The 27298-nt window shown below is 42.1% G+C and overlaps 1 protein-coding gene across 1 annotated transcript in view; it reads left to right on the top strand.

Annotated features, from left to right (window-relative positions):
- The window catches only part of NLRP4 (NLR family pyrin domain containing 4), a 32878-nt gene extending 9475 nt beyond the window's left edge, over positions 1-23403 (top strand). The window contains exons 3-10 of the mRNA XM_055236890.1: positions 659-820; positions 1274-1441; positions 6654-6821; positions 9711-9881; positions 18813-18983; positions 20466-20636; positions 23097-23245; positions 23308-23403. Coding sequence (XP_055092865.1) covers positions 659-820; positions 1274-1441; positions 6654-6821; positions 9711-9881; positions 18813-18983; positions 20466-20636; positions 23097-23214 — 1129 coding nt within the window. The 3' untranslated portion in view covers positions 23215-23245; positions 23308-23403. The remainder of the gene's footprint in view (positions 1-658; positions 821-1273; positions 1442-6653; positions 6822-9710; positions 9882-18812; positions 18984-20465; positions 20637-23096; positions 23246-23307) is intronic.
- The last annotated feature ends 3895 nt before the right edge of the window (positions 23404-27298 follow it).

Genomic DNA, 27298 nt, shown 5'->3' with positions numbered 1-27298 from the left:
CAGCACTTTAGGAGGCTGAGGCAGGTAGATCACCTGAGGTTAGGAGTTTGACACCAGCCTGGCCAACATGGAGAAACCCTGCCTCTACTAAAAATACAAAAATTAGCCAGGCATGGTAGCACACACCTGTAATGCCAGCTACTCAGGAGGCTGAGGCGGGAGAATCGCTTGAACCTGGGAGGTGGAGGTTGCAGTGAGCCGAGATTGTGCCATTGTACTCCAGCCTGGGCAACAAGAGTGAAACTCCATCTCAAAAAATAAACCTGTTTTGGATGTAAGACAGGGTTTCTCAGCCTGGACACTGGTGATGTTTTGGGGGCTGGCTCTCCTGTTACAGTGGGGGGCTCTCCTGTGCATTGTAGGGTGTTCAGAAACATCCCTGGTCTCCACTCACTGGACACCAGAAGCACCCCTCCCTTAAGCTCTAACATCCAAAAAGGCCTGTAGACATCCCCAAATGTCCCCTGGGGGGAAACGTCACCCCAGGTTGAGAACCACTAACCTAAGGTGAGCTTACCTGAAGGGTCCCGTTCCCTCTGACTGAGGGAGACTCTGCCTCAGAGGTCTTCTGTTTGAGAAGACAGCATAGCGCGTGTGTGTTACCAGTGGCTCGTGTTGACCGCCTGCCCGCGGAAAGCGCATCCTTTCTTGACCACAGGTCGGATTACAGCCTCGTCTGTTGGCATCACATCTGCTCTGTGCTCACCACCAGCGGGCACCTCAGAGAGCTGCAGGTAGAGGACAGCACCCTCAGCGAGTCGACCTTTGTGACCTGGTGTAACCAGCTGAGGCATCCCAGCTGTCGCCTTCAGAAGCTTGGGTAAGTCGAGAATCGACCTTGACTCGTATGTCACGGAGATGACATATTCATCTCACTTCTAGCTTTCAGTCGAGGCTAACTGCACAAGCAAAGAATTAACATCCAGAGCAGTTTCTCAACCTCAGCACTTATGGACGTCTCATTGCAGATCATTCTTCATCACGAGGGCTGTTCTGTGCATTGTAGGGTGTTAAGATGCATTCCTGGTCTCTACCCTCTAGATCCTAATAGCATCCCCTTGTCCAGATAACCAAAATAGTTCCAGACACTGCCAGCTGTCCCTTGTGGGGGCAAAATCTCTGAAGTTGAGAACCACTGAGCGGTGTCATTGGGCTATGAAATTAGAGAGTGAAATCAGAATGAGTTCATGAGGGATGATGAGAGACAAACACAGGTGTGCAGGCTGTGCTCCCATTAGATGAAACTCATCCAAAAATTTCTTTGTTTTTGCAGAATAAATAATGTTTCCTTTTCTGGCCAGAGTGCTCAGCTCTTTGAGGTGCTCTTTTATCAGCCAGACTTGAAATACCTGAGCTTCACCCTCACGAAACTCTCTCGTGATGACGTCAGGTCCCTCTGTGATGCCTTGAACTACCCAGCAGGCAACGTAAAAGAGCTAGCGTAAGTCTCCGTTTATTGAGACCGCTGATTTGGGTTTCAGAGAAGACTATGTATTTCTTTTCGGGGGGAGGGGCTGCATATTTTTTAACACATCCACTTTTTCCTTCTATGATTTATATGCAAACTTAGTTTCCCGAGAACTTGGATAGGGAAGTTAAAGTTTCCCAATTGATGCAGCCATTTTGGAAAACTGTGTGTATTCAGCCTTCGTGGATTCTGGCAGATTATGTAACCCAGTAATTCCACCTGGAGGTGCACATTCGACAGAGGGACCTGTCTCAGTTTGCTGAAAGACAGGCACTAAAGCATTCCCAGCAGGTGTTCATAACCTCTGAGAAGTGGAAGTACCACTGACAGTAAGTTGGATAAGAAACCTGTGGTTACATGGTCCTGTTCCATGAGAATGAATGCTCTCGGCCATATGCAAAAACCTGGACGAATCTCAGACATTGTTGATGGCAATGAGCCAGACTCAAGAGTACATCCTATGGCTTTATTCCTGTAAAGTTCAAAGATGGGCAAGGCTCTGGTGTTGGAGGTTCGGGCAGTGTATTCCTACGTTCTCGTGCTGCTATAAAGACACACCTGAGACTGGGTAATTTATAAATAAAAGAGGTGTAATTGGCTTATGGTTCTGAAGGATGTACAGGCTTCTGCTTCTGTGGAGGCCTCAGGAAACTTAAAATCGTGGCAGAAGGCAAAGGGAAAGCAGGCACGTCTTACATGGGGGAGCAGGAAGAAGAGAGAAGGGGAAGGTGCTACGCGCTTTCAAACAACCAGATCGCATGAGGACTCTATCACAGGAACAGCACTAGGGGATGGTGCTAAATCACTAGAAACCACCCCCATGATTCCGTCACCCTCCAGGCCCTTCCTCCAACACTGGGATTACAGTTCGACATGAGAGTTGGGTAGGGACACAGCCAAACCATATCAGACAGCAGTTACCTTTGTTAAGATAGTGAAGGAAAGGGGTACAGGAGAATGGTGAAACCCGCTCTGTTTCTTGACCTGGATACTGGTAACTCAAGTGCCTTAAATTCATGACAATCCATTGGCTGGCACTTAACCATTGTGTGTACTTTCTAGTATGTATGTTTTAATTCAAGCATTTTTATTTTTGCAATTAAAGAAGTTTCCTCTAAATACTTACCCTCTACTTACCTTCACTGGTGCCCGCACATTCAAATACTTCTCTATACTAGTCTTTATCTGCCATTTTTCTGAGCTTACATCAACCAAACGCAAAAAGACCCAAACCCTTTTTTTAAAAAATAACAACTTTATTGTGACATCCACATACCATAAAACATATACTTTTAAAGAATGTACTTCATACACTTTAAGAAATACTTTTAAAGTATAACTATGCTTTAAAATGTACAGTTTCATGATCTTCACATATATTCATGAGGATGTGCAACTATCATGACTGATTTTAAAATGTTTTCATTACCTGAGAAAGAAACCCCATACCCATTAGCATTCACTCCTCACTCCCTTATCTCTCTTGTCCCTGGGAATTACTAACATAGTTTCAATCCTATTGGATTTTCCTATCCGAGGTGTCTCATGTAAGTTGAATCACATGTGGCCTTTTGCGAATGGCTTATTTCCACTTAGCAAAATGTTTTCAAGGTTTATCCATATTGTGCCATGTATCAGTACTTCATTCCTTTTCTTGGCTAAATAGTATTCCACTGTATAGATATTCCTCATTTTGTTCTTCTAGTCCTCTAGTGATGAATACTTGGGTCGTGACCACCTTTTAGCTATTCTGAATAGTGCTCTGTGAACACTCATGTTTGAACACCCGCTTTCAATCCTTTTGGACTCGTAACCAGGAGTAGAATTGCTAGGTCATATAGTCATTCCATATTTAACTGTTAGAGAAACCACCAAGTTATTTTCCTCAGTGACTGCACAATTCTGTATTCCCACCAGCAATGTATGAGAGTTCTAATTTCTCCACATCTTTGCTTATTTTTTACTTATTTACTTATATTTTATTATTACTTATATTTACTTATTTTTTATTATACCCATCCTAGTGGGTGTGAAGGAGCATCTCATTGTGGTTTTGATTTGCTTTTCCTGAATGACTAATGATGTCGCGCATCTTTTCCTGTGCTTTTTGATCATTTCTATAACTTCTCTGGAGAAATGTAGATTCAAGTCCTTCGCACATTTAAAATTTTTTTTTTTACATTCAGGGGTACAGGTACAGGTTTATTATAAAAGTAAATTGCATGTCATGGAGGTTTGGTGTACAGATTATTTCATCACCCGTTAATAAGCATAGTACCTGATAGGGAGTTTTTTCTTCCTTACCTTCGTCCCACCCTCTGCTCTCAAGTAGGCCCTGGTGTCTGTTCTCTTCTTCATGTCTATATGTACTCAGTGTTTAGCTTCCACTTATAAGTGAGAACATGTGATCTTTGGATTTATGTTTCTATGTTAGTTTGCTAAGGATAATGGCCTCCAGCTCCATCCATGTTGCTACAAAGGACATCATCCTACTCTTTTTCATGGCTGCATAGTATTCCATGGTGTATATGTACCACATCTTCTTTATCCAGTCCACTGTTGATGGGTATTTCAGTGAATAGTGCTGTGATGAGCATACAAGTGCATGTGTCTTTATAGTATAATGATTTATATTCCTTTGGGTATATACCCAATAATGGGATTGCTGGGTTGATGGTAGTTGTGTTTGAAGTTCTTTCAGAAATTGCCAAACTGCTTTCCATAATGGCTGAACTAATTTACATTCCTACAAAAACGTGTAAGTGTACACTTTTCTCTGCAACCTCACCAGCACGTATTATTTCTTGACTTTTTAATAATAGCCATTCTGACTTGTGTGAGATGGTATCTCATTGCGGTTTTTATGTGAATTTTTCTATTGATTAATGAGCATTTGTTCATATGGTTGTTGGCAACACCTTTGCACATTTTAATTGGGTTTTTTGCCTTTTTGTTGAGTTGTAAGTGTTCTTTACATTTTCTGATTACAAGTTATAAATGAGACATACTTTGTGAATCTTTTCTGCCATTCTGTGAGTTCTTTTCACTTTCTTAATGGTGTCCTTTGAAGCACAAAAGCTTCTAATCTGATGAGATGCACTTTAGTTTTTTCTTTTGTCTCTTGTGCTTTTGGCGTAAGTGCTACAAAACCATTGCCTAACCCAAGTTCATTAAGATTAACTTCTTTGTTTTCTTTTCTTCTCTTTTTTTCCCCCCAAATTTGAGACGAGCCTCACTCTGTCACCCAGGCTGGAGAGCAGTGGTGCAATCTCAGTTCACTGCAACCTCCGCCTCCTGGGTTCAAGTGATTCTTCTGCCTCAGCCTCCCGAGTAGCTGGGATTACAGGTGTGCACCACCAAGCCCGACTAATTTTTGTATCTTTTTTTTTTTTTTTTTTTAGTAGAGATGGGGTTTCACTGTGTTGGCCAGGCTGGTCTCAAACCCCTGACCTCGGGTGATCTGACTGCCTTGGCCTTCCAGAGTGATAGGATTACAGATGTGAGCCACTATGCCTGGCCCTTTGTTTTCTTTTAAAAAGTTTTGTTTTGCCTCTTATATTTAAATCTGTATGATCCATTTTGAGTAAAATTTTGCAAATAGTGTGAAGTAGGCCACATTCTATTTTTTCACTCCTTGAAAATAATATTGGGTTGGTGCAGTTTCTGCCATTAATGGCAAATTACTTTTGCACCAACACACACACGCACACACACATATATATAATACAACTTTTTTTTTTAAGACGGAGTCTTGCTGTCACTAGGCTGAAGTGCAGTGGTGCGATCTCTGCTTACTGCAAACTCTGCTTCCCAGGCTCAAGCGATTCTCCTACCTCAACTTCCCAAGCAGCTGGGACTACAGGCGCCCGCCACCATGCCCGGCTAATTTTTGTATTTTTAGTAGAGACAGGGTTTCACCATGTTGGCCAGGATGGGTCTCGATCTCTTGACCTCGTGATCTGCCCTCCTTGGCCTCCCAAAGTGCTGGGATTACAGGCTTGAGCCACCGCGCCCAGCCGCACCAACCTATATCTTAAATCTAGAAACAACATTAAAAGCATGCATGGCCACAGAGCCCTCCTGCAGAGGCGTGAGGAGCCATGGACTCGGTGACTTGCCAATTGCACGTTTATTTCTGGACAACTTCCATAATGGCTTTCATCTTTATTCTGTTGTCTCTGAGCTTAGTGTATTTTTTGTGGCAAGCAGAGGTAAGGAGAGTGGTTGAGGTAACAGAAAACCACAATTACTGGCAACACAAATCAACTCAAGCCACCAAAAAAGGGAGTCCTACGGGACTCGGGTTCAAGGCTTCCTGCATATTCTTTGAGGAGATATTACTTGAGCAGAGACCTGAGTGATAAGGATGTGTCTAACCACAGGCCAGAAAAAGAGCATTCCACTTGGGGTGCACACATGCAAAATAGCCTAAGTTTGGTAAAGGAGCCGCTAGAGATGAGTTTAGGGAGGATCAAACGTGAGTAATACCTTAGAGAATGAAACCTGTGTTGTCAGGCAACTGAAAAGAACCAGGGTGGCTGGGACACGGGGACTTGGGAATGGGTAGGACCCTTGTGGATCATGTTGTATATTTTGGGATTTTCTCCAAGTGCAGTGAGATAAGTTACTGGGGGAGGCTAAGCCAAGCATGCATATAACAGATGGTGCGTCTCAGGTTGGCCATCTCTGTACCCCAGAGACCGTAGGCCAAGCATGCATATAACTGGGACTGTGCATCTCAGGTTGGCTGTCTCTGTACCCCAGAGACCGTAGGCCAAGCATGCATATAACTGGGACTGTGCGTCTCAGGTTGGCTGTCTCTATACCCCAGAGACCGTAGGCCAAGCATGCATATAACTGGGACTGTGCGTCTCAGGTTGGCTGTCTCTGTACCCCAGAGACCGTAGGCCAAGCATGCATATAACTGGGACTGTGCGTCTCAGGTTGGCTGTCTCTATACCCCAGAGACCGTAGGCCAAGCATGCATATAACTGGGACTGTGCGTCTCAGGTTGGCCGTCTCTGTACCCCAGAGACTGAGTTGACAGGGATCAAGAACAGGGTTGGGAGGCAGTGAGTCTCTCAAGGACGGCAAATGTGGGCTTCCAGACTCTCATAGGATTAGCAAGAGGAATGAGTCCAGGAACTAGAAACCAACAGAATGTGACATTTTCCCTTTCCTGCAGGCTGGTAAATTGTCACCTCTCACCCATTGATTGTGAAGTCCTTGCCGGCCTTCTAACCAACAACAAGAAGCTGACGTATCTGAATGTATCCTGCAACCAGTTAGACGCAGGCATGCCCCTATTGTGTGCAGCCCTGTGCAGCCCACACGCGGTCCTGGTGTACCTGATGTGAGTGGATGTTGGGGGTGCCTACTGTGGAGGGCCATGGTGGCAGTTCAAACCTGGGCCTATTGATGACAATCTGCTCATTGATGGAGGCCACATAGCAGAGGTTTAAAAGCTCACGCTTAAGAATCAGAAAAGCCTTGAGTTCTAGTTCAGGATTTACCACGTATGCACTGTCTTCTTGAGCAAAATATTTAACTTTGAAGCAGGGGAAAATCCTGTCTTAGAGGTCTTACGGCTGTCAAGGGAGACTGTCTATACAGAACACGCACTACGTTTCGAAGCTGTTAGGTTGGATTAATGCACCTGCAACACACATGGTACTTCCCGTGTTGATAACGGTTATTTCGAGCATGTAGAGTGGACTTGGTGGGTACTTGGGACAGTAGCAGAGCAAATTGTCTATGGGCCTGCTGACCCCAGTTACTACTATAATACATGTGATGTTCTCGCAGTAATAGGATGAGAAGAGACTATTCAAGCCAGTTTTTAGGGTACGTAAAACACAGAAGGAAGACAGATGGGTAAGTATTAAAGGCCAGTTGATTTACCTATTAATGGAATTCTAATATCTTTAGGCGATACTTATAAAAAAGGTGGGAGGACAGGAGAATATATAGGCATTTGTGTCTTTTCTTTTTCTTTTTTTTTTTTTTCTTGAGTTTTGAGTTTTGCTCTTGTTGCCCAGGCTGGAGTGCCATGGCATGATCTTGGCTTATCGCAACCTCTGCCTCCCGGGTTCAAGCAATTCCCCTGCCTCAGTCTCCTGAGTAGCTGAGATTACAGGCATGTGCCACCATGCCCAGCTAATCTTGTATTTTTAGTAGAGATGGGGTTTCTCCATGTTGGTCAGGCTGGTCTCGAGTGTGTCTATTTTTTTATTACACAAATATCATTGGAAGAAATGGTATTATAATATAGGCTGCCTGTGAGAAATAGAACTGGGAAGCTGGGAGATAGGGGACGACGGAGATTTTTCCCTCTTTATACTTTTGGGCATTTTGAAATATGAACAACATGAAAGTAAGAGTATTCTGAAAATGTCAAGAAAATGAGAGGATTTATACCTCGAGCTAAAATAGAGGGACAGGGACAGGAGTTAACCTCCCACCTAAAACAACCAAAAATAACCAACTAAATAAAACAACTGTTGAAGACTTCAGACATCAGGCGATGAAGGACAGTGGTGCCTGAGTGATAAGGGACAAACAGGTGAGTCCTAGAATTGTCCCAGGTTACTATCTGGAGAGAGAGTTCAGGATGCACTTCAGGAAGGGGAACCCAGATGGAAGCTGATAGACTCCCTGAGTTGGTGAAACCCCGTCTCTACTAAAAATACAAAAATTAGCTGGGCTTGGTGGTGCATGCCTGTAGTGCCAGCTACTCTCAAGGGAAGCTGAGGCTGGAGAATCGCTTGAACCTGGGAGGCAGAGGTTGCAGTGAGCCAAGGTCGCACCGCCGCACTTCAGCCTGGGTGACAGAGCAAGACTGTCTCAAAAAAAAAAAAAAAAAAAAAAAAAAAAAAAAAAAAAAAAACCAACAAAGCCCACAAATGCCTGGATATGCCAGAAAATTGAGATCCATGAGAGAAGCAAGCTGGGTGAGGCCTCCGTGGAAATGCAGATCTTGTGTCTGTCAACAGGAAGCAGTTGGCTGTTCTGTCCTAGCCTGTTGGATTTCTATGTGGGAGTGTGGCTCGTTATTGCCAGATATCCCAGTTTTCAACAGAGGTTGAAATCTAGATTTTATATAAAATTTTACTGATGGTTATATATTGCCAGCTGATTTTGTTAAACATAAAAGTGCCAGAAAATTTAAATATCTGTAGGCCATATGTGGTTCATTCATCACTAGCTTGCACCCTCTGCTTTTTTGCTTTTCTCTACTACACTTTTTTCAAAGCGAACATGGATCCTTAAAAAACAAAATTCATAAACTGGCTGGGAGTGGAGGCTCACACCTATATTCCCGACACTTTGGGACGCCAAGGCAGGTGAATTGTTTGAGCCCAGGATTTCAAGACCAGCCTAGGCAACATGACGAAACTCTATCTTGACAAAAAAAAAAAAATACGAAAATTAGCTTGAGCCCGGGAGGTAGAGGCTGCAGTGAGCTGTGATCATGCCACTGCACTCCAGCCTAGGTGACAGAGCCAGACTCTGTCTCCAAAAAAAAAAAGTTTTGAACCTATTATGATTTTAAAGAAAAATGAAATTGAAAAAGTTGAGGATTCTACACATGAGGTAATCAATACACTTTACCAGCCCATGAGGGAACAGCCTCAGAAGGTCCGTGTCTTGTCCAAGAACATCATCAGATGAAGAATTAGAACCAATTAAAGCCCTGTTAGAGTATTAGCTATTGCCATATTACACGATACTTTTTCCTTCTGCGTTACCCTCTTATTTTCTAATTCTTCTATCATGCAAGTAAGAAGAAATGAGAGGGCCGGACGCGGTGGCTCACGCCTTGTAATCCCAGCACTTTGGGAGGCTGAGGCGGGCAGATCACCTGAGGTCAGGAGTTTGAGACCAGCCTGGCCAACATCGTGAAACTCTGTCTCTACTAAAAATGCAAAAATTAGCCAGGTGTGGTTGTGGGCGCCTGCATCTCACCTACTTGGGAGGCTAAGGCAAGAGAATCACTTGAACCCGGGAGGCGGAGGTTGCAGTGAGCCGAGATTGTGCCGTTGCACTCCAGCCTGGGTGACGAGAGCAAAACACCGTCTCAAAAGAAGAAATGAGAGGAGGTGTTTTCAGATAACCCAGAACTTCATCTCAGTTGGGGAGTTTGTAAGATTATAGAAATATTACCCTGAATGTGAAATTAAACAAAGCTCCCTGAGACACCACGTCCCTCTTCACTCTCCTTCTCGTGTTTTTGTCCCCACAGGTTGGCTTTCTGCCACCTCAGTGAGCAATGCTGCGAATACATCTCTGAAATGCTTCTGCGTAACAAGAGCGTGCGCTATCTAGACCTCAGCGCCAATGTCCTGAAGGACGAAGGACTGAAAACCCTCTGCGAGGCCTTGAAACGCCCGGACTGCTGCCTGGATTCGCTGTGGTAGGCTTTGTGCTGTTTCTTTGAAGACCAAGCCGTCTTTTCAAGGGCGTGCACTGCTGAGAATGGGGCATCTGGAATTGAGGAAGGCCGTAGTGTCTGTGCCTGGGCATGTGAAGGTTTAAAAAATACTTGCTTCAGATTCTTGTCGAGACTCTCGTGTAAAGAAATCAGCACCCTGACTTCTGTGTCACGGATTTAATATGTTGCAAATAGTTCCCCAGTGGCATATAGGTAGAGGACTGAGAGAGCTGGAATCAGGTCTGGGACCTGAGGGGCAATTTCATGGCTAAGGTGATATTTGGTGTGAGTTCTACAAAATGAATGCACTTTATCAGGTGCAAAAATAAAGCCAAAATTCCAGGTAGAAGGGTAAAACGTGAAGGTGGGAGATCCAAAAATATGCGTGAGAGTTAATGTGTATAATAGAGAATGCTTTAGAAGAAGACAGAGGGTAGCATGAGATCAGCCAGAAAGGAGATGGTGAAAAGATTTAATTTCATGTTATCAAATAGAGAAATATCTGGGTAACCCCTGTAGCGGCGGTGGCAGTGTTTTTAGAATTACCAGTTAGGATAACATGTTATGCACTTTCCCTGAAAAATAGAGACTTCTGAAATCTGGCAGCGTGATTTTTACCTGATCCATTAAGAAATCAGTTTAGGATTTTGTATTCCTCACTTGAAGAGTATGTTAAATAACATAACAAAAACACCAAATGCATTCTTTCTCTCCCAATGGTGCGTTAGGCTATCTGGGCCAATCATTGAAACTGAAAGACACCAAAAACGTCAGATACAATATTAAGAAAAAATTTAAAAGCATCTAGAAGCTAAACAGAAATATTCTTCTTTTTTTTTTTTTTTTTGGAGACAGAAGAGTGTTGATCTGTCAGCCCAGGCTGGAGTACAGTGGCACAATCTCGGCTCACTGCAAGCTCCACCTCCTGGGTTCACATCATTCTCGTCTCAGCCTCCCGAGTAGCTGGAACTACAGGTGCCCGCCACCACACCTGGATGATGTTTTTTTGTATTTTTAGTAGAGATGGGGTTCCACTGTGTTAGCCAGGATGGTCTCGATCTCCCGACCTCGTGATCCACCCACCTCGGCCTCCCAAAGTGCTGGGATTCCAGGCGTGAGCCACCATGTCCAGCCCAAGCAGAAATATCCTTAAGCAGCAGGCTAAGTAGATAGCACTTAAGGCCATCCAAAACTCCTTAAGACGTATTAAAAACACAACATAACCTTAAACTAGTACTGAACAGATGCCTGAAAGAAACAAGAGCAAATCGTCTCAGGAGATAGGTAATAGGATGACATGATCCTTGACCTCAGCTTATTCCTAAAAGGATTTTTTAAGGTCAGTAAATACCACACAGTTAAAATAACCCAAACCACAAGGAAATAAAGCTCATTGAGCCAAGGACAAGTCAAAATACAAATAGCTACCAAACTATCTAATTATCTATAAAGCTATTATACTTACTATGTTTACAGAAAAATAACAAGTTTGAATCTTAGGGAAAAGGAGATGAAATGAGCAAATAATACAACTAGAAATTATAAATATTATAATTGACTATATGGGGTGAATAGTAGATTAGACGTAATTAAAGAAAAAATTAGTAAAATAGAAGATAAGTTACAATTACCTAGAAAGCAGCGTGAAAACAGAAAAATATGTAAACCATAGAGGAGCTTATAAGACTTAGATGATTAAGACGTTCTAACACACTTACTGGGAATCCCGGAAAGATAAAATATTTTAAGAAGGCTGAAATTTTTCTGTAACCGATGAAAGATTCCAATTCAGATTTGAGCATCCAAATAAGCGCTTAACAGGATAAATAGTGGAGAAACTGTAGAACACCAGCTACAAAGATGTTGGTCTGTAAAGATTTAACAAGGGGCTGGGAGCTGGGGGAAGTGATATCTACAAGAAAGGAGACAGACTTGGGTGAAGAGTAACAGTGGAAACCAGAGGGCAGTACAGTGAGATATTCAGTATGGTGGGGAGACGGGAGGGTGGATTGTCAACCTAGAATTCTATAGCCACCAAAAACTCAAGAATGAGGATAAAAACACATTTTCAAATAAATACCAAGTTTCTTACCACCAGATCCTTCCTAAAAGTAATTCTAAAGACTGTTCCTTAGACAGAAGTAAATCGTTCCAGATGGAAGAGAGATAGAGCAAAGAAAGGGGTAGATCTCTGGATAAATCTAAACAAAATGTGGATTGTATATAAAAATAATACCATCTTGAAGATTTGATGGAAAAAATATACAATAGCCATAACAAAATATAAAGGGGTAAATTAAGGTGAATACTCAAATTAGCAGAAAAGAGGAGACAATGATTAAAAAATTCCCGATCCAAAAAAGAACAAGGAAACAAAAATTGAACAGATAAGAAAATATAAAACAAGATATATATTTGAATTCAAATATACTAGTGATTAAACATAAACAGATTAAATGTTTCAGCTGAAAGATTGCCATATTAAAATGTAACTAATGTTTATAAGTTACTTATTAAAACGTAAGGTTGTGGTTGTACGACATTGTGAACTGTAGTAAGTGCCACTGAACTGTTCACTTTAATATAGTTAATCTTATGTAAATTTTACCTCAATAAAACGATGAAAATGAAAGGATAGAAAAAAAGAACATGCAAATATTAAACAAAAGGAAGCTTATGCAACTGTATGAATCGGACAAAATAGAATTTAAGACAGTATTATTTGATTCATTATTTGGTTCATGCTAATTTTTAAATTATCTTCCTACTCAATTGAGCTTTAAATCTTATAAGGTGAACATAATTACTTCCCATATAGAGTCCAGGAATCTAAGAGAAATCGTAATGGAAATTAGAACATATGTTGAAATGAAAAAAGAATATACTTTGCAACAAACTCAGATGGAGCTGTAGGGCATGTATATATTTTAAAAGGAATCTAAAGAATAATGAACTTAAGGGGTTTTTTTTGATATTATATATACATTTTAATTGAAATATATTATTCTAAAGTGTATTATACACACAGAAGGGCACATATACCACACATATACAGTTTGATGAATTTAATTTTCACAATTGGAAGATAGCTGTGTACCCATCACTTTGTATTCTTTTCTATTTTTATTTTTATTTTATTTTATTATACTTTAGGTTTTAGGGTACATGTGCACAATGTGCAGGTTTGTTACATATGTATCTATGTGCCATGTTAGTTTGCTGCACCCGTTAACTCGTCATTTAGCATTAGGTATATCTCCTAATGCTGTCCCTCCCCCCTCCCCCCACCCCACAACAGTCCCCGGAGTGTGATGTTCCCCTTCCTGTGTCCATGAGTTCTCATTGTTCAATTCCCACCTATGAGTGAGAACACACGGTGTTTGGTTTTTTGTCCTTGTGATAGTTTACTGAGAATGATGGTTTCCAGTTTCATCCATGTCCCTACAAAGGACATGAACTCATCATTTTTTATGGCTGCATAGTATTCCATGGTGTATATGTGCCACATTTTCTTAATGCAGTCTATCGTTGTTGGACATTTGGGTTGGTTCCAAGTCTTTGCTATTGTGAATAGTGCCGCAATAAACATACGTGTGCATGTGTCTTTATAGCAGCATGATTTATAGTCCTTTGGGTATATACCCAGTAATGGGATGGCTGGGTCAAATGGTATTTCTAGTTCTAGATCCCTGAGGAATCGCCACACTGACTTCCACAATGGTTGAACTAGTTTACAGTCCCACCAACAGTGTAAAAGTGTTCCTATTTCTCCACATCCTCTCCAGCACCTGTTGTTTCCTGACTTTTTAATGATGGCCATTCTAACTGGTGTGAGATGGTATCTCACTGTGGTTTTGGTTTGCATTTCTCTGATGGCCAGTGATGATGAGCACTTTTTCATGTGTTTTTTGGCTGCATAAATGTCTTCTTTTGAGAAGTGTCTGTTCATGTCCTTCGCCCACTTTTTGATGGGGTTGTTTGTTTTTTTCTTGTAAATTTGTTTGAGTTCATTGTAGATTCTGGATATTAGCCCTTTGTCAGATGAGTAGGTTGCAAAAATTTTCTCCCATTCTGTAGGTTGCCTGTTCACTCTGATGGTAGTTTCTCTTGCTGTGCAGAAGCTCTTTAGTTTAATTAGATCCCATTTGTCAATTTTGGCTTTTGTTGCCATTGCTTTTGGTGTTTTAGACATGAAGTCCTTGCCCATGCCTAGGTCCTGAATGGTATTGCCTAGGTTTTCTTCTAGGGTTTTTATGGTTTTAGGTCTAACATGTAAGTCTTTAATCCATCTTGAATTAATTTTTGTATAAGGTGTAAGGAAGGGATCCAGTTTCAGCTTTCTACATATGGCTAGCCAGTTTTCCCAGCACCATTTATTAAATAGGGAATCCTTTCCCCATTTCTTGTTTTTGTCAGGTTTGTCAAAGATCAGATAGTTGTAGATATGTGGCATTATTTCTGAGGGCTCTGTTCTGTTCCATTGATCTATGTCTCTGTTGTGGTACCAGTACCATGCTGTTTTGGTTACTGTAGCCTTGTAGTATAGTTTGAAGTCAGGTAGCGTGATGCCTCCAGCTTTGTTCTTTTGGCTTAGGATTGCCTTGGCGATGCGGGCTCTTTTTTGGTTCCATATGAACTTTAAAGTAGTTTTTTCCAATTCTGTGAAGAAAGTCATTGGTAGCTTGATGGGGATGGCATTGAATCTATAAATTACCTTGGGCAGTATGGCCATTTTCACGATATTGATTCTTCCAACCCATGAGCATGGAATGTTCTTCCATTTGTTTGTATCCTCTTTTATTTCATTGAGCAGTGGTTTGTAGTTCTCCTTGAAGAGGTCCTTCACATCCCTTGTAAGTTGGATTCCTAGGTATTTTATTCTGTTTGAAGCAATTGTGAATGGGAGTTCACTCATGATTTGGCTCTCTGTTTGTCTGTGATTGGTGTACAAGAATGCTTGTGATTTTTGTACATTGATTTTGTATCCTGAGACTTTGCTGAAGTTGCTAATCAGCTTAAGGAGATTTTGGGCTGAGACAATGGGGTTTTCTAGATATACAATCATGTCATCTGCAAACAGGGACAATTTGACTTCCTCTTTTCCTAATTGAATACCCTTTATTTCCTTCTCCTGCCTGATTGCCCTGGCCAGAACTTCCAGCACTATGTTGAATAGGAGCGGTGAGAGAGGGCATCCCTGTCTTGTGCCAGTTTTCAAAGGGAATGCTTCCAGTTTTTGCCCATTCAGTATGATATTGGCTGTGGAAGGGTTTTTTTTTAATGGTAAAATAAACCCCCAAAAGGATGGAAGGAACTGGCCGGGCACGGTGGCTCACGCCTGTAATCCCAGCACTTTGGGAGGCCAAGGCGGGCGGATCACGAGGTCAGGAGATCGAGGCCATCCTGGCTAATGCGGTGAAACCCCGTCTCTACTAAAAATATAAAAAATTAGCCGGGCGTGGTGGTGGGCACCTGTGGTCCCAGCTACTCCAGAGGCTGAGGCAGGAGAATGGTGTGAACCTGGGAGGTGGAGCTTGCAATGAGCCAAGATCGCGTCACTGCACTCCAGCCTGGGCGACAGAGCGAGACTGCCTCAAAAAAAAAAAAAAAAAAAAAAAAAGGATGGAAGGAAATAAAAATAAGAACGGAAACTAATGAAACAAAAATCACAGTGGAAAAGATCAGAAACCTGCAAGGTGGTTCTTTGCAAAACCAATTTTTGTTAATGCCGTCCTGTAGAATATAAAGCAAGCCACACATGGAATATTAAATTTTCAAGTGGCCATATTAAAAAATGAAAGTAAACATTTGAAACGAATTTTAATAATATAGTTTATTTAGCCATATATCAAACATCACTTCAATACGTAATCAGTACAAAAAATTACTAATGAGATATTTTACTTTTTTTTGTAGCTCTTTAAGATTCACTATGTATTTTATACTATGGCACATCTAGATTTAGACAAGCTACATTCCAAGTGCTCAGTGGTCACACTTGGCTGGCTATCACACTGAACAGTGCAGGTCTATATCAAGCATGGGACAAGAAACATTACTACAGATGCTACAGATATTAAAAAGATTACATATAAGCACCTTTACACAATAAACTTGAAAATTTAGATATTTTGAAGACTCAATAAGCTTCTAAAATAATATAACTTAAATGTACTCAAGAGAAAAGAAAAATGAATCAGTCAAATCTTTTTATATAGAAAATTCCAGGCTTAGAAGCCTTCATTGGTGATTCTTACCAGATATTCAAAGAATAAATAATTCCACTCTTACATCAGCTTTTTCAGGATCAGAAGAGAAGAAACTCCCCACCTTTTTTTGTGGCTAGCATAATCTTGATGCCAGAAGCCAATAAGAATTTTATTGGTTTTAATATAATCCTTACAATTTTTGTAAGAAAGCAGAATTAAAAGCTAGTGTCATTCATGAAATGCAAAAACACTAAACAGAATATTAAGCAGAATCCGTAAATGTATTAAAAGAATAAACATAATAACTAAGTTGGGCTTATCCCCAAAAGGTAAAGTTGCTTTAACATTACAAAGATTAGTAAAAAAAATCACTGTCGGCCGGGCGCGGTGGCTCACGCTTGTAATCCCAGCACTTTGGGAGGCCGAGGCGGGCGGATCACGAGGTCAGGAGATCGAGACCACAGTGAAACCCCGTCTCTACTAAAAATACAAAAAAAATTAGCCAGGCGTGGTGGCGGGTGCCTGTAGTCCCAGCTACTCCGAGAGGCTGAGGCAGGAGAATGGCGTGAACCTGGGAGGCGGAGCTTGCAGTGAGCCGAGATCGCGCCACTGCACTCCAGCCTGGGCGACAGAGCAAGACTCTGTCTCAAAAAAAAAAAAAAAAAAAAAAAAAAAAAAAAAAAAAAAAAAAAAAATCAATGTAAATCACTTTACAAGTTAAAAATAAAAATCATGATCTAAAATGCAGAAAAGTTTGAATTAAAACATACAATTCTTGAAAAACTATTTGGGAACTTCCTTGATGATCTAAAGAATATGTTCAAAAAAATCTAAAGCAAACATTTGTCTAATGATGAGAGAAAAGCTTTCTCTTCAATATCAAGAAAAAGATAAGAACGGTGGCTATAATCACTTCTAGTCAACAATGTCCTGAAAATCTTAGCAAATGCTTCAAGGTAAGAAAAACACTAAACCTGTAATCCTTGGAGAAACACCTAATTCTATGCAGATGATTTGAATGTACATAGAAAAATCCAAGAAAATCTATAGCTAAATTATCAGAATTAGAGTCTAACAAGCTTGCTTGAAACAATATATCAAAAACAGTTACTGGTATGCCAACAACAAGTAATAAGCTAGTGGAATTAAATAAAAGTCCCACTTACAGTAACATAAAAAAGAAATTACCTAGAAATAGCTACTGTGATATATGTGAGACTTTTCTAGAGAATATGATCAAATTATGGTATAAAACAGAATGTTATATTCAAAGATTGAAATATTCAGTATCTAAAAAGTGAGTTTTCTGTAAGTTGAATTCATTTGCTTTCAGGAAATTCCAGTGAAAATGCGATGTTTCTGTTTGGGATTGAATTGAACTTGAAAAGTAAATTTTAAAATGTGTATGGAATTTGCAAGAGGCCAAGAATACCTAAGAAACACCTAAAATATAAAAAGCAGGGCCGGGCGCGGTGGCTCACGCCTGTAATCTCAGCACTTTGGGAGGCTGAGGCAGGTGGATCACCTGAGGTCAGGAGTTCAAGACCAGCCTGACCAACATAGGGAAACTCCGTCTCTACTGGAAAAAAAAAAAAAAATTAGCTGGGTATGGTGGTGGGTGCCTGTAATACCAGCTACTCAAGAGGCTGAGGCAGGAGAATCACCTGAACCCGTGAGGCAGAGGTTGCAGTGAGCTGAGATCGTGCCCTTGCATTCTAGCCTGGACAACAAGAGTGAAACTCCGTCTCAAATAAAAATAATGTAGAAGCCCTTGCTCTAAATGTGTCAAGACTTTCTAAAGTTTTAGAAATTAAAAAAGTATGAGATTCACACAGGTATAAGCAGACAGACCAGAGACACAGAATAGAGATCTCAGAAACAGATGGATCCACGCGTGTTCAGATGTTGCATCATGGAATAGTGTATCACTGGTGCAGAGAGAGGACAGACCTTCAACAAACGATGCTGAGACAATTCAGTTGTCCCTTCATATCCACAGGAGGTTTGCTACAGATTTCCCCTGAGGATTCCAAAATCTGTAGATGCTCAGGTTTCTTATGTAAAATGGCATAGGGTTTGTTTGTTCTGAGACAGTCTCTCACTTTGTCGCCCAGGCTGGAGTGCAGTGCTGCAATCTCAGCTCACTGCAACCTCTGCCTCCCGAGTTCAAGTGATTCTCGTGCCTCAACCTCCTGGGTAGCTGGGACTACAGGCACGCATCGCCATGCCCAGCTAATTTTTTGTATTTTTTTTTTTTTTTTTTTTTTTTTTAGTAGAGATGGGGTTTCACCATGTTGGCCAGGCTAGTCTCAAACTTCTGACCTCAGGTGATCCACTCACTTCAGCCTCCCAAAGTGCTGGGATTACAGGCGTGAGCCACCGCACCTGGCCTATAGTGTTTGCATATAATGTACAAGCATCTTCCCATAATACTGTAAATCATCTTTAAGTTACTATGATATGTAATACAATGTAAATGTTTTGTGAAAAGTTGTTATACTCTATTGGTTTTTTCATTTGATTTTTTATTGTTTTGTTTTAATTCTTGAATGATTTCAATCTGCCACTAGTTGAATCTGGATATGGAGGACTGACGGTGCCTATCCACATGAATTACAAAGGCTGTCGTGCTTTGGTGTCTCTTTTCCTGATATTAGACCAAGTTGTAATAGCCTTGAAGCATGGTACCCTTACTCTTTTGCAGTTTGGTAAAATGTTTTATCACCGCTGATGGCTGCGAAGACCTCGCCTCTGCTCTCATCAGCAATCAAAATCTGAAGATTCTGCAAATTGGGTGCAATGAAATCGGTGATGTGGGCGTGCAGCTGTTGTGTCGGGCTCTGACGCATCCAGATTGCCGCTTAGAGATTCTTGGGTGGGTATCGCCAAGCTCCTGGTTATGTTTTCATGAGTGGCAAAGACGGAAAATGGATGGAAAGAAAGAGAAAGATGAAAACTCCAAGGAGGACCACATAGCAGCTAGCTGTGGTTGCATCATGAACCGTTGTAAAACTTCAGGGCTTAAGGCAGTGAGAAGTTAGATTGCTGCTGGCTCTGCTTGTCTGGGCAGGTGTCACTGACCTCAGCCAGGTGTGCTTAGGAAGCCGTGGTTAACTGAGGGATTGGCTGGTTTGGGTTGACCTCGCTATATGGTATAGAGGTTGGCTGGCTGGGTTGGCTGTCCCCTTGGGGATGACAGGTGTAACTGGCCCATGTCTCATTATTTAACTGGTTGGCCTGGGCTCATTGACATGGCATCTGTATCAGTTTGCCAGGGTTTAAAAAGTACCATGGACTGGGTGGCTTAGATAATGAATTTATCACTTCATGTTTATGGAGGCTGAGAGTCTGAGATCGACGTGTCAGCAGAGTTGGCTCCTTCTGAAGGCCATGAGGGAGAATCTGCTCCCGGCCCCTCTCCTTGTCTTGTTGATAACCATCTGTCTTCTCCCTGTGTCTTCATGTTCTCTTCCCTCTATGTGTGTGTGTCCCAATTTCCTCTTATAAGAACACCAGTCATATGATTAGAGTCCCCCCCAGTGTCCTCATTTTAGCTTATTTGCCTCTATAAAGACCTTGTATCCAAGTATGATCACATTTTGGGGTACTGGGGGTTAAGACTTCAACATATAAATTTTGGCAGGGACAGAATTGAGCCCATAGCAGCATCTCAGGAGTTCAAGAGATGAAGTATAGAAAACATCCAAGATCACCAGGTGTGATAGCTTATTCCTGTAATCCCAGCACTATAGGAGGATGAGGCAAGCCAATAGCTTGAGCCTAGGAGTTCAAGACCAGCCTGGGCAACATGGTGAAACCCCATATCCACAAAAATTAGCCCCCAGGCATGGTGCATACCTGTAGCCCCAGCTACTCAGGAGGCTGAGGCAGGAAAATTGCTAGAACCCAGGAGGTCAAGGCTGCAGTGAGCCATGGTCATGCCGCTGCACTCCAGCCGGGATGACAGAGACCCCATCTCCAAAGAAGAAAAACATCCAAGATGGTGGCTCAGAACTCTCCTAACCTTGCTTCCATTGTGTTATATTATCCAAAGCAAGGTATGAAGCTGGCTCAGATGTCATATTATCCAAAGCAAGGTGTGAAGCCGGAGATAGACTCTGTTAGTGGAATGAGCTGCAAAGTCACATTGCTGTGGGCAGGGATACAGAAGAATGGTCACTTATGGCCACTTTTACCGCCTACCCACAGATGCATGATCTGATGTCGTAAACACTGGACTGTGAGAGATTGCACTTGAGGCAGTGGGGTGTGCCTCAGCTAGACGCCTAGCTCACATCCCATCCTACCTCCACCCTGAGGCTGGGGCCGCTTCTTACCGTGTGTCTTTTTGTTGCAGGTTGGAAGAATGTGGGTTAACGAGCGCCTGCTGTAAGGATCTCGCGTCTGTTCTCACCAGCAGTAAGATGCTGCAGCAGCTCAACCTGACCTTGAACGCCTTGGACCACACAGGGGTTGTTGTGCTCTGTGAGGCCCTGAGACACCCAGCGTGTGCCCTGCAGGTGCTGGGGTGAGCTGGGGTCTGTTGTGCTCTATGGGCAGAGTGCCTCGGGCTAAGAAGGGATTGGCTGGGACCTGCAGTGTAATCACGTTGCATTTAAAATGCAAATGATATTCCTTGTCTCAGGGTTGTTGCAGGAGTAAGAACCAAGCAGGTGAGTATAAAACTGTTACCACAGTAAGTTGTGAACGGTGAATGTCCAACAAATGGAAATACTTGTGAAGTGGCCTCATTGTCTGGGGGTGACACCAGAAGTTCATTGTCCCAGGGCCTTGGAGATCCAAGGATGCAGACACACAAAGAGTGAGGTTAAGAGCAGAAGTTTAATAGGCAAAAGAAAGAAGAGCTGTCTGCTACAGAGAGGGGTCTTGGAAAAATGGATTGCTGGATCCATGGTGAAATGCAGAGGGTTTTATAGACGAGCTGGTGGGGAGGTGGTGTCTGGTCTACACAGGGCATGAAAAACTGGTTAGGACCAGGTGTGCTATTTGCATAGGGTGTGAATTTCTGGCAGCCGCCACCCCAGTCCTTTATTAAGCAGGCAGGTTCTCTGCCTGAGCTGCACCATGTTGCCCATTTCTTTCTTACTGTACCCATGCTAATAAAAAAGGGAAGATGGCGCTTCTGTGGTGAATAGGCCTGGCCCCCAGGTAGCTCTTTTCACTGGCACAGCTGCTGTCATTCCCCCAGTGCAATCTTCTAGCTCCCTTATGTTTGCAGCTCAATTTTTCAGGATGCTCTTTGTTAGAAAAGAAATGATTTCTTGGGCTGCTTTTTGTTAGAAGGGAAGCTCTGCTGAGGACTTTTGCCCTCACTATCTGCCTAAATAATGTTTTACCTCCTATATCTACTTGTTACTATTATACAAATTATGATACATATTTATATTTTAAATATTTATTTGTAAATACAAGTTATATGTATATTCATAAGTATAACATTTATAAATATAAACTTATATAAACATATAATTTATATTTTAATTTGTTATATTTATAATTACATGTAATCCTACAAACATTATTTTACTAGATAACTATAGAATCTTTAATATTTATTTTTCTCATTCATTTTCCCCTACTGTTTTCAAACCTATATGAGATCAAGGCAATCATAGGCAGTTATTAGGCTGTTCATTTCCAGAAAAGGGAAATATAATGGGTTAAAACTATTATAACTCTAACACTAAAGAACATTCACTGATTTTTTTTTTTTCTGTTTTGTGAAGATACAGGTTTGTTTTCTTGAAGTCCATCCTTATAAATCTCCACCTTGGAAAGGCTGAGTGCTCGGCATTTTCGCGTTCTTATGTTAATGTTTGCGAAAGATTCAGAATGTAGACTACCAAAGTAGACACATGATTAAGGGGAAGGACTCGAATTGTCTGTATTCTGAGTCACGGAGGTCTGTGTTTGTCTCCCAGCCTTGCCATGTTTGGCCCTGTAAGCCAGGGTGTAAGGCATTTGTCCTCTTTGATTATCAGCCTCCTATCTACAAAATAGGGGTGATTATTTGGCATGGTAATTATGAAAATATGCATCAGATAATGTGATAACTATGATAGAACTAAATAAGTGAGTTTTCATTTTCCTCTAGCTCCCACCATAGATAGTCTCACAAGGATGTGTATTAAGATACATAGTTGCTCTAAAGAACGTAGCTTACCCCAACAGTGTGGGACAGCTGCACGCAAATAGATGCCAAATAGAGACGAGAGATATTATACGTAAAAGGAAGGACCAAGACATGGTGATACTTAATCCTTCTGTCTGATTCAAAGCAATGATACAATGTACGGGGGCTCCAGAAACAAATTGCTTGAATTTGTATCCAGACTACCACTTTCTGGTTCTGTGACCTTAACATTGTTCTCATTGTCTTCATCACAAGTGGAGACAATTATGCTACCTCATAAGGCAGTTGTGAACATTTAATGAAATAGGCATGAAAAAGCTTTAGCAGAGGGCCAGGACCCAGGTACTTGGATAATGGAAACTATTAATAATTTATCTTTGAAAAAAATAGCTTCAGGCTTTCTCCCTAACTCCCACTGACTTCTTGTTGCAAATCCAAATGTTTATGTGGAGTTCATGCCTTCTATTACCAATTCTGGACATTTGTTTATGTCCAGTGACATGTTGGAGCCAGCTCCTACAAGCTGGTGAGAGCCGTGTGTATGTATGTGTGTGTACCTGTCTTTGTAACTCTGTTTAGTGACAGCAAGTGGGCAACTCGAAACTGGCCATGATTGGCTTGGAGAATTTACACCACAGAAATTGGCAAAGCTGTAAATTTGGACTTTATTTATTTATTTATTTTCTGGAGATCCAGGGTTAACATTTTATCCTCTTAGAGGCAACACCAGGGTTTCCTAGGCTTGTCCTGGGATGAATTAGGGAGAAAGATGAGCTGCAGAAAAGGGAAAAAGTATGTGAATTAAAAATAGAACCTCTTAAAATATTTTACCAGGCTGAGAAAAACTGATTTTGATGAGGAAACCCAGGCACTTCTGACGGCTGAGGAAGAGAGAAATCCTGACCTGACCATCACAGACGAGTTTGACACAATCACAAGGGTAGAGATCTGATTGCGAGGAACTTGGGCTCTGACTCAGACACCTGCAAAGGACACACAAGGGTAGAGATCTGATTGCAAGGAACCTGGGCTCTGACTCGAACACCTGCAAAGGACAGGGACTGGGACCGTTACTTACATGACGCTGCATCCAGGAGATACAAATCATTGACACTCTGAGTTGTGAGATTTCTGGCACCCCATTCATAGATTTTATATGATATATGTGGTTTTTATGTGCTCTGTGGCCTTGGACGAGCCACTGAAAGGCCTTCATGGTCTCTCGGTCTCACAAGGACATCTTAACCCCTCAATAAAGTGTTATATTTCTAAACATTGCAAAATCTTCTTTTGCCTTTTTTATTTGTGTAAATTTAAGGGGTATGAGTACGGTTTTGTTACATGTATATATTGTGTGGGAAAATCCGGGCTTTTAGTATAGCCATCACACAGATAGTGTACATTGTACCCATTAGGTCAGTTCTCACCCTGCACCTCCCTCTCACCCTCCTCAGCCTCCAGTGTCTACTATTCCACCCTTTTTTTTTTTTTTGAGATAGAGTTTTGCTCTTGTTGCCCAGGCTGGAGTGCAGTGGCGCGATCGCAGCTCACCACAACCTCCACCTCCTGGATTCAAGCGATTTCTCCTGCCTCAGCCTCCTGAGTAGCTGGGATTACAGGCATGCACCACCACACCTGGCTAATTTTTTTTTTTTTTTAAGTAGAGACGGGGTTTCTCCATGTTGGTCAGGCTGGTTTGAACTCCCGACCTCAGGTGATCCACCTGCCTCAGCCTTTCACAGTGGTGGGATTAGAGGCATGAGCCACTGCGCCCAGCCACTCTTTATATATTATTTAGCTCTCACATACAAGTAGGAACATGCATTATTTGACTTAGTTTCTGAGTTATCTCAGTTAAGATCATGGCTTGAGTTCCATCCATGTTGCTGCAAAAGACATGATTTTATTCTTTTTATGGCTGAATAGGATTCCACTGTCTATAAATCATGTTTTCTTGATCCACTCATCTGCCGGTGGACACTTACATTGATCCCATGACTTTGCTATTGTGGAGAGTGCTCCAGTAAACACATGGATGCAGGTATCTCTTTAGTATGATTTCTCTTGCTTTGGGTAGAACTCGGTAGTGAGGTTGCCGGACAAAATGGTAGCTCTACGTTTAGTTCTTTGGGAAACCTCCATACTGCCTGGAAAATCTTGAAACGGTGTTTGCTACTGATGGAATGACTGGAATAGGAGTGCAGGTTGAAGAAACTGTGGCCCCCTCCCCGTGTTGACCTGGAAAGACGCCGGCCGCACTGAAAGCACTAGAAAGGCTGGTCTGACTTGGGCACTCTTCTTTCTGCCAGTCCTACTAGGATTCCAGGTTGGGCTCCTGATCTGTTCTTGCCTGATGAAAGCACCTTTTTTATTGGTACATAATAGTGGTATATATTTTGGGGTTCACGTGAATGTTTGGGTAATTTCCATGGCATTGCTAATATTACCTCTCCTCATGGTCTTTGCGTCTCATATTCTTCCCCAGACTCCCCTCTGGCTCTCCTTTCCTCACTGGGCCTCGACTTCTGAGGCTACCCTGTCTTCCCTCCCTTTGAATAAAGATCTCTTGGGGTTGGGAGCTGAAAGGAGATTTTAGGAATGGGGGTATTTCATATCTGAACTTTTTTTTTTTTTTGAGACAGAGTCTCGCTCTGTCACCCAGGCTAGACTGCAGTGGCACGATCTTCGCTCACTGCAACCTCTACCTCCCGGGTTGAAGCGATTCTCCTGCCTCAGTCTCCCAAGTAGCTGGTATTACAGGCGCGTGCCACCACACGTGGCTAATTTTACTATTTTTAGTAGAGATGGGGTTTCACCATGTTGGTCAGGCTAGTTTAGAACTCCTGACCTCGTGATCTGCCCACCTTGGCCTCCCAAAGTGCTGGGATTACAGGCATGAGCCACTGTGCCTGGCCTCACTTCTGAACTTCTATGCCGCTGATTTAGGAGTGAAGATTGAGAAAATCAGCAACCTGAATGTCCATCAATGGATGAATGAATAAACAAAATGTGGCATATACATAAAATGAAATACTGAGTCTTCAAAAGGAAGGACATTCTGATATATGACACAACATAGATGAACCTTGAGGATATTATGCTAAATGAAATCAGCCAGTCACAAAAGAACAAATACCGTACATTCTCCTTCTATGAGGTACTTACAGTAGCCAAATTCATAGAGGCAAAAAGTAAAATGGTGGTTACCAGAGGCCAGGGGAAGGAGGAGAAAATGGAGTTATTTAATGAGTACAGAGTTTGTTTTGCAAGATGGAAAAGTTCTGGAGATGGATGGTGGTGACGGTTGTACAATGTGAGTGTGCTCAAGGCCACAGGGATGTACGCTTTAAATGGGTTAAAATGGCAAAATTTTGTTATGCATGTTTTACCACAATTAAAAGAAAGTGGGGAGGCTGGGTGCAGTGGCTCATGCCTGTATTCCCAGCACTTTGGGAGGCCGAGGCAGGTGGATCACCTGAGGTCGGGAGTTTGAGACCAGCCTGACCAACATGGAAAAACCCTGTCTCTATTAAAAACACAAAAAAATTAGCTGGGCGTGGTGGTGCATGCCTGGAATCCCAGCTACTTGGGAGGCTGAGGCAGGAGAATTGCTTGAACCTGGGAGGCAGAGGTTGCAGTGGGCAGAGATCATGCCATTGCACTCCAGCCTGGGCAACAAGAGCGAAACTCCATCTCAAAAAAAAAAAAAAAAGTGTGGAAAGAAAAATAACAAACAGGAAAATCTGGGAAGTCATTTAGTCTGTCATCTGTAAAATGGTGATGATTAAGGACTTCCTACCTGGGTGCAATAGACATGATAAAATATAAAAGCAGCTTGAGGAACCAAAGAACCGATTCTCCAACTACTTTAATTCAGCTACCTTAATTATGTTCATGAGATGTCCATTTCCACCCCCAGCAGGAACATTAACATTTTTCTCCTAACAGTTTTCCCTCCACTAAAAGTAGAGGTCAGTAGAAAAGAGGGAGAAGGAAGTGCTGATAGAGAACAGGTACTGAGCTGCCCAGCACAGCAGCTTATGCCTGTAATCCCAGCACTTTGGGAGGCCAAGTCAGGAGGATCACTTGAGCCCAGGAGTTAGATACCAGCTTGGGCAACATATCGAGACCCTACCTCTGCTATATATATATATATATATATATATATATTTTTTTTTTTTTTTTAATTATTTGGGCATGGTGACTCATGCCTGTGGTCCCAGCTACTCAGGAGGCTGGGGAAGGAAGATCACTTGATCCTGGGAGGTTGAGGCTGCAGTGAGCTGCGATCACACCACTGCATTCTAGTCTGGGTGACAGAGCAAGGCACTGTGAAAAACTTTTTTTTTTAATCACAAAAAAAGAGATACTGAGCTATAAAAAGTCTAAGTTACAAGTAAAGAATCTTAATGACAGAATTGAAGGAGATTATTCACTTAAGAGCAATTAACACATTGACAGGTGCTTACCACAAGCTGAATATTTTATGTGTTGTTTCAATTCTTGCAAAATCTGAGGTTGATGCTATATAAGACCCTTCTTGTAATGGGAAAATTGGCTTAAAGGGTACAAGTAACTGCTTCCAAGCTAAGAAGCTGTCACTCTGGCTGCCTTCACCCTGGGAATCCTTTTCCACCCAAGTTCCTCCATTATCCCTGGAATTCCATCTCTGTCTCTTCTTCAGTCCAAGAATCTCCTGGGCTGTTTCAGCACTCTACCACCTCTGTCTCTTATAACCTGAGCTGTGCACCAGGCTTGACTCACCTCAGCCACACATTAGTCCTGGGCACATCTAGCCAAGCTTTTAAGATTGCATGGTAGGCCGGGTGCAGTGGCTCACACCTGTAATCCCAGCACTTTGAGAGGCTGAGGCGGGTGGATCATGAGGTCAGGAGTTCAAGACCAACCTGGCCAACACGGTGAAACCCTGTCTCTACTAAAAATACAAAAATTAGCCGGACGCAGTGGCACATACCTGTAGTCCCAGCTACTGAGGAGGCTGAGTCAGGAGAATCGCTGGAACCCAGGAGGTGGAG

Source organism: Symphalangus syndactylus, chromosome 13 (genome assembly GCF_028878055.3).
Source record: "Symphalangus syndactylus isolate Jambi chromosome 13, NHGRI_mSymSyn1-v2.1_pri, whole genome shotgun sequence".
NCBI classification, from domain to species: Eukaryota; Metazoa; Chordata; class Mammalia; order Primates; family Hylobatidae; genus Symphalangus; species Symphalangus syndactylus.
This window is presented reverse-complemented; position numbering and strand designations above follow the sequence as displayed.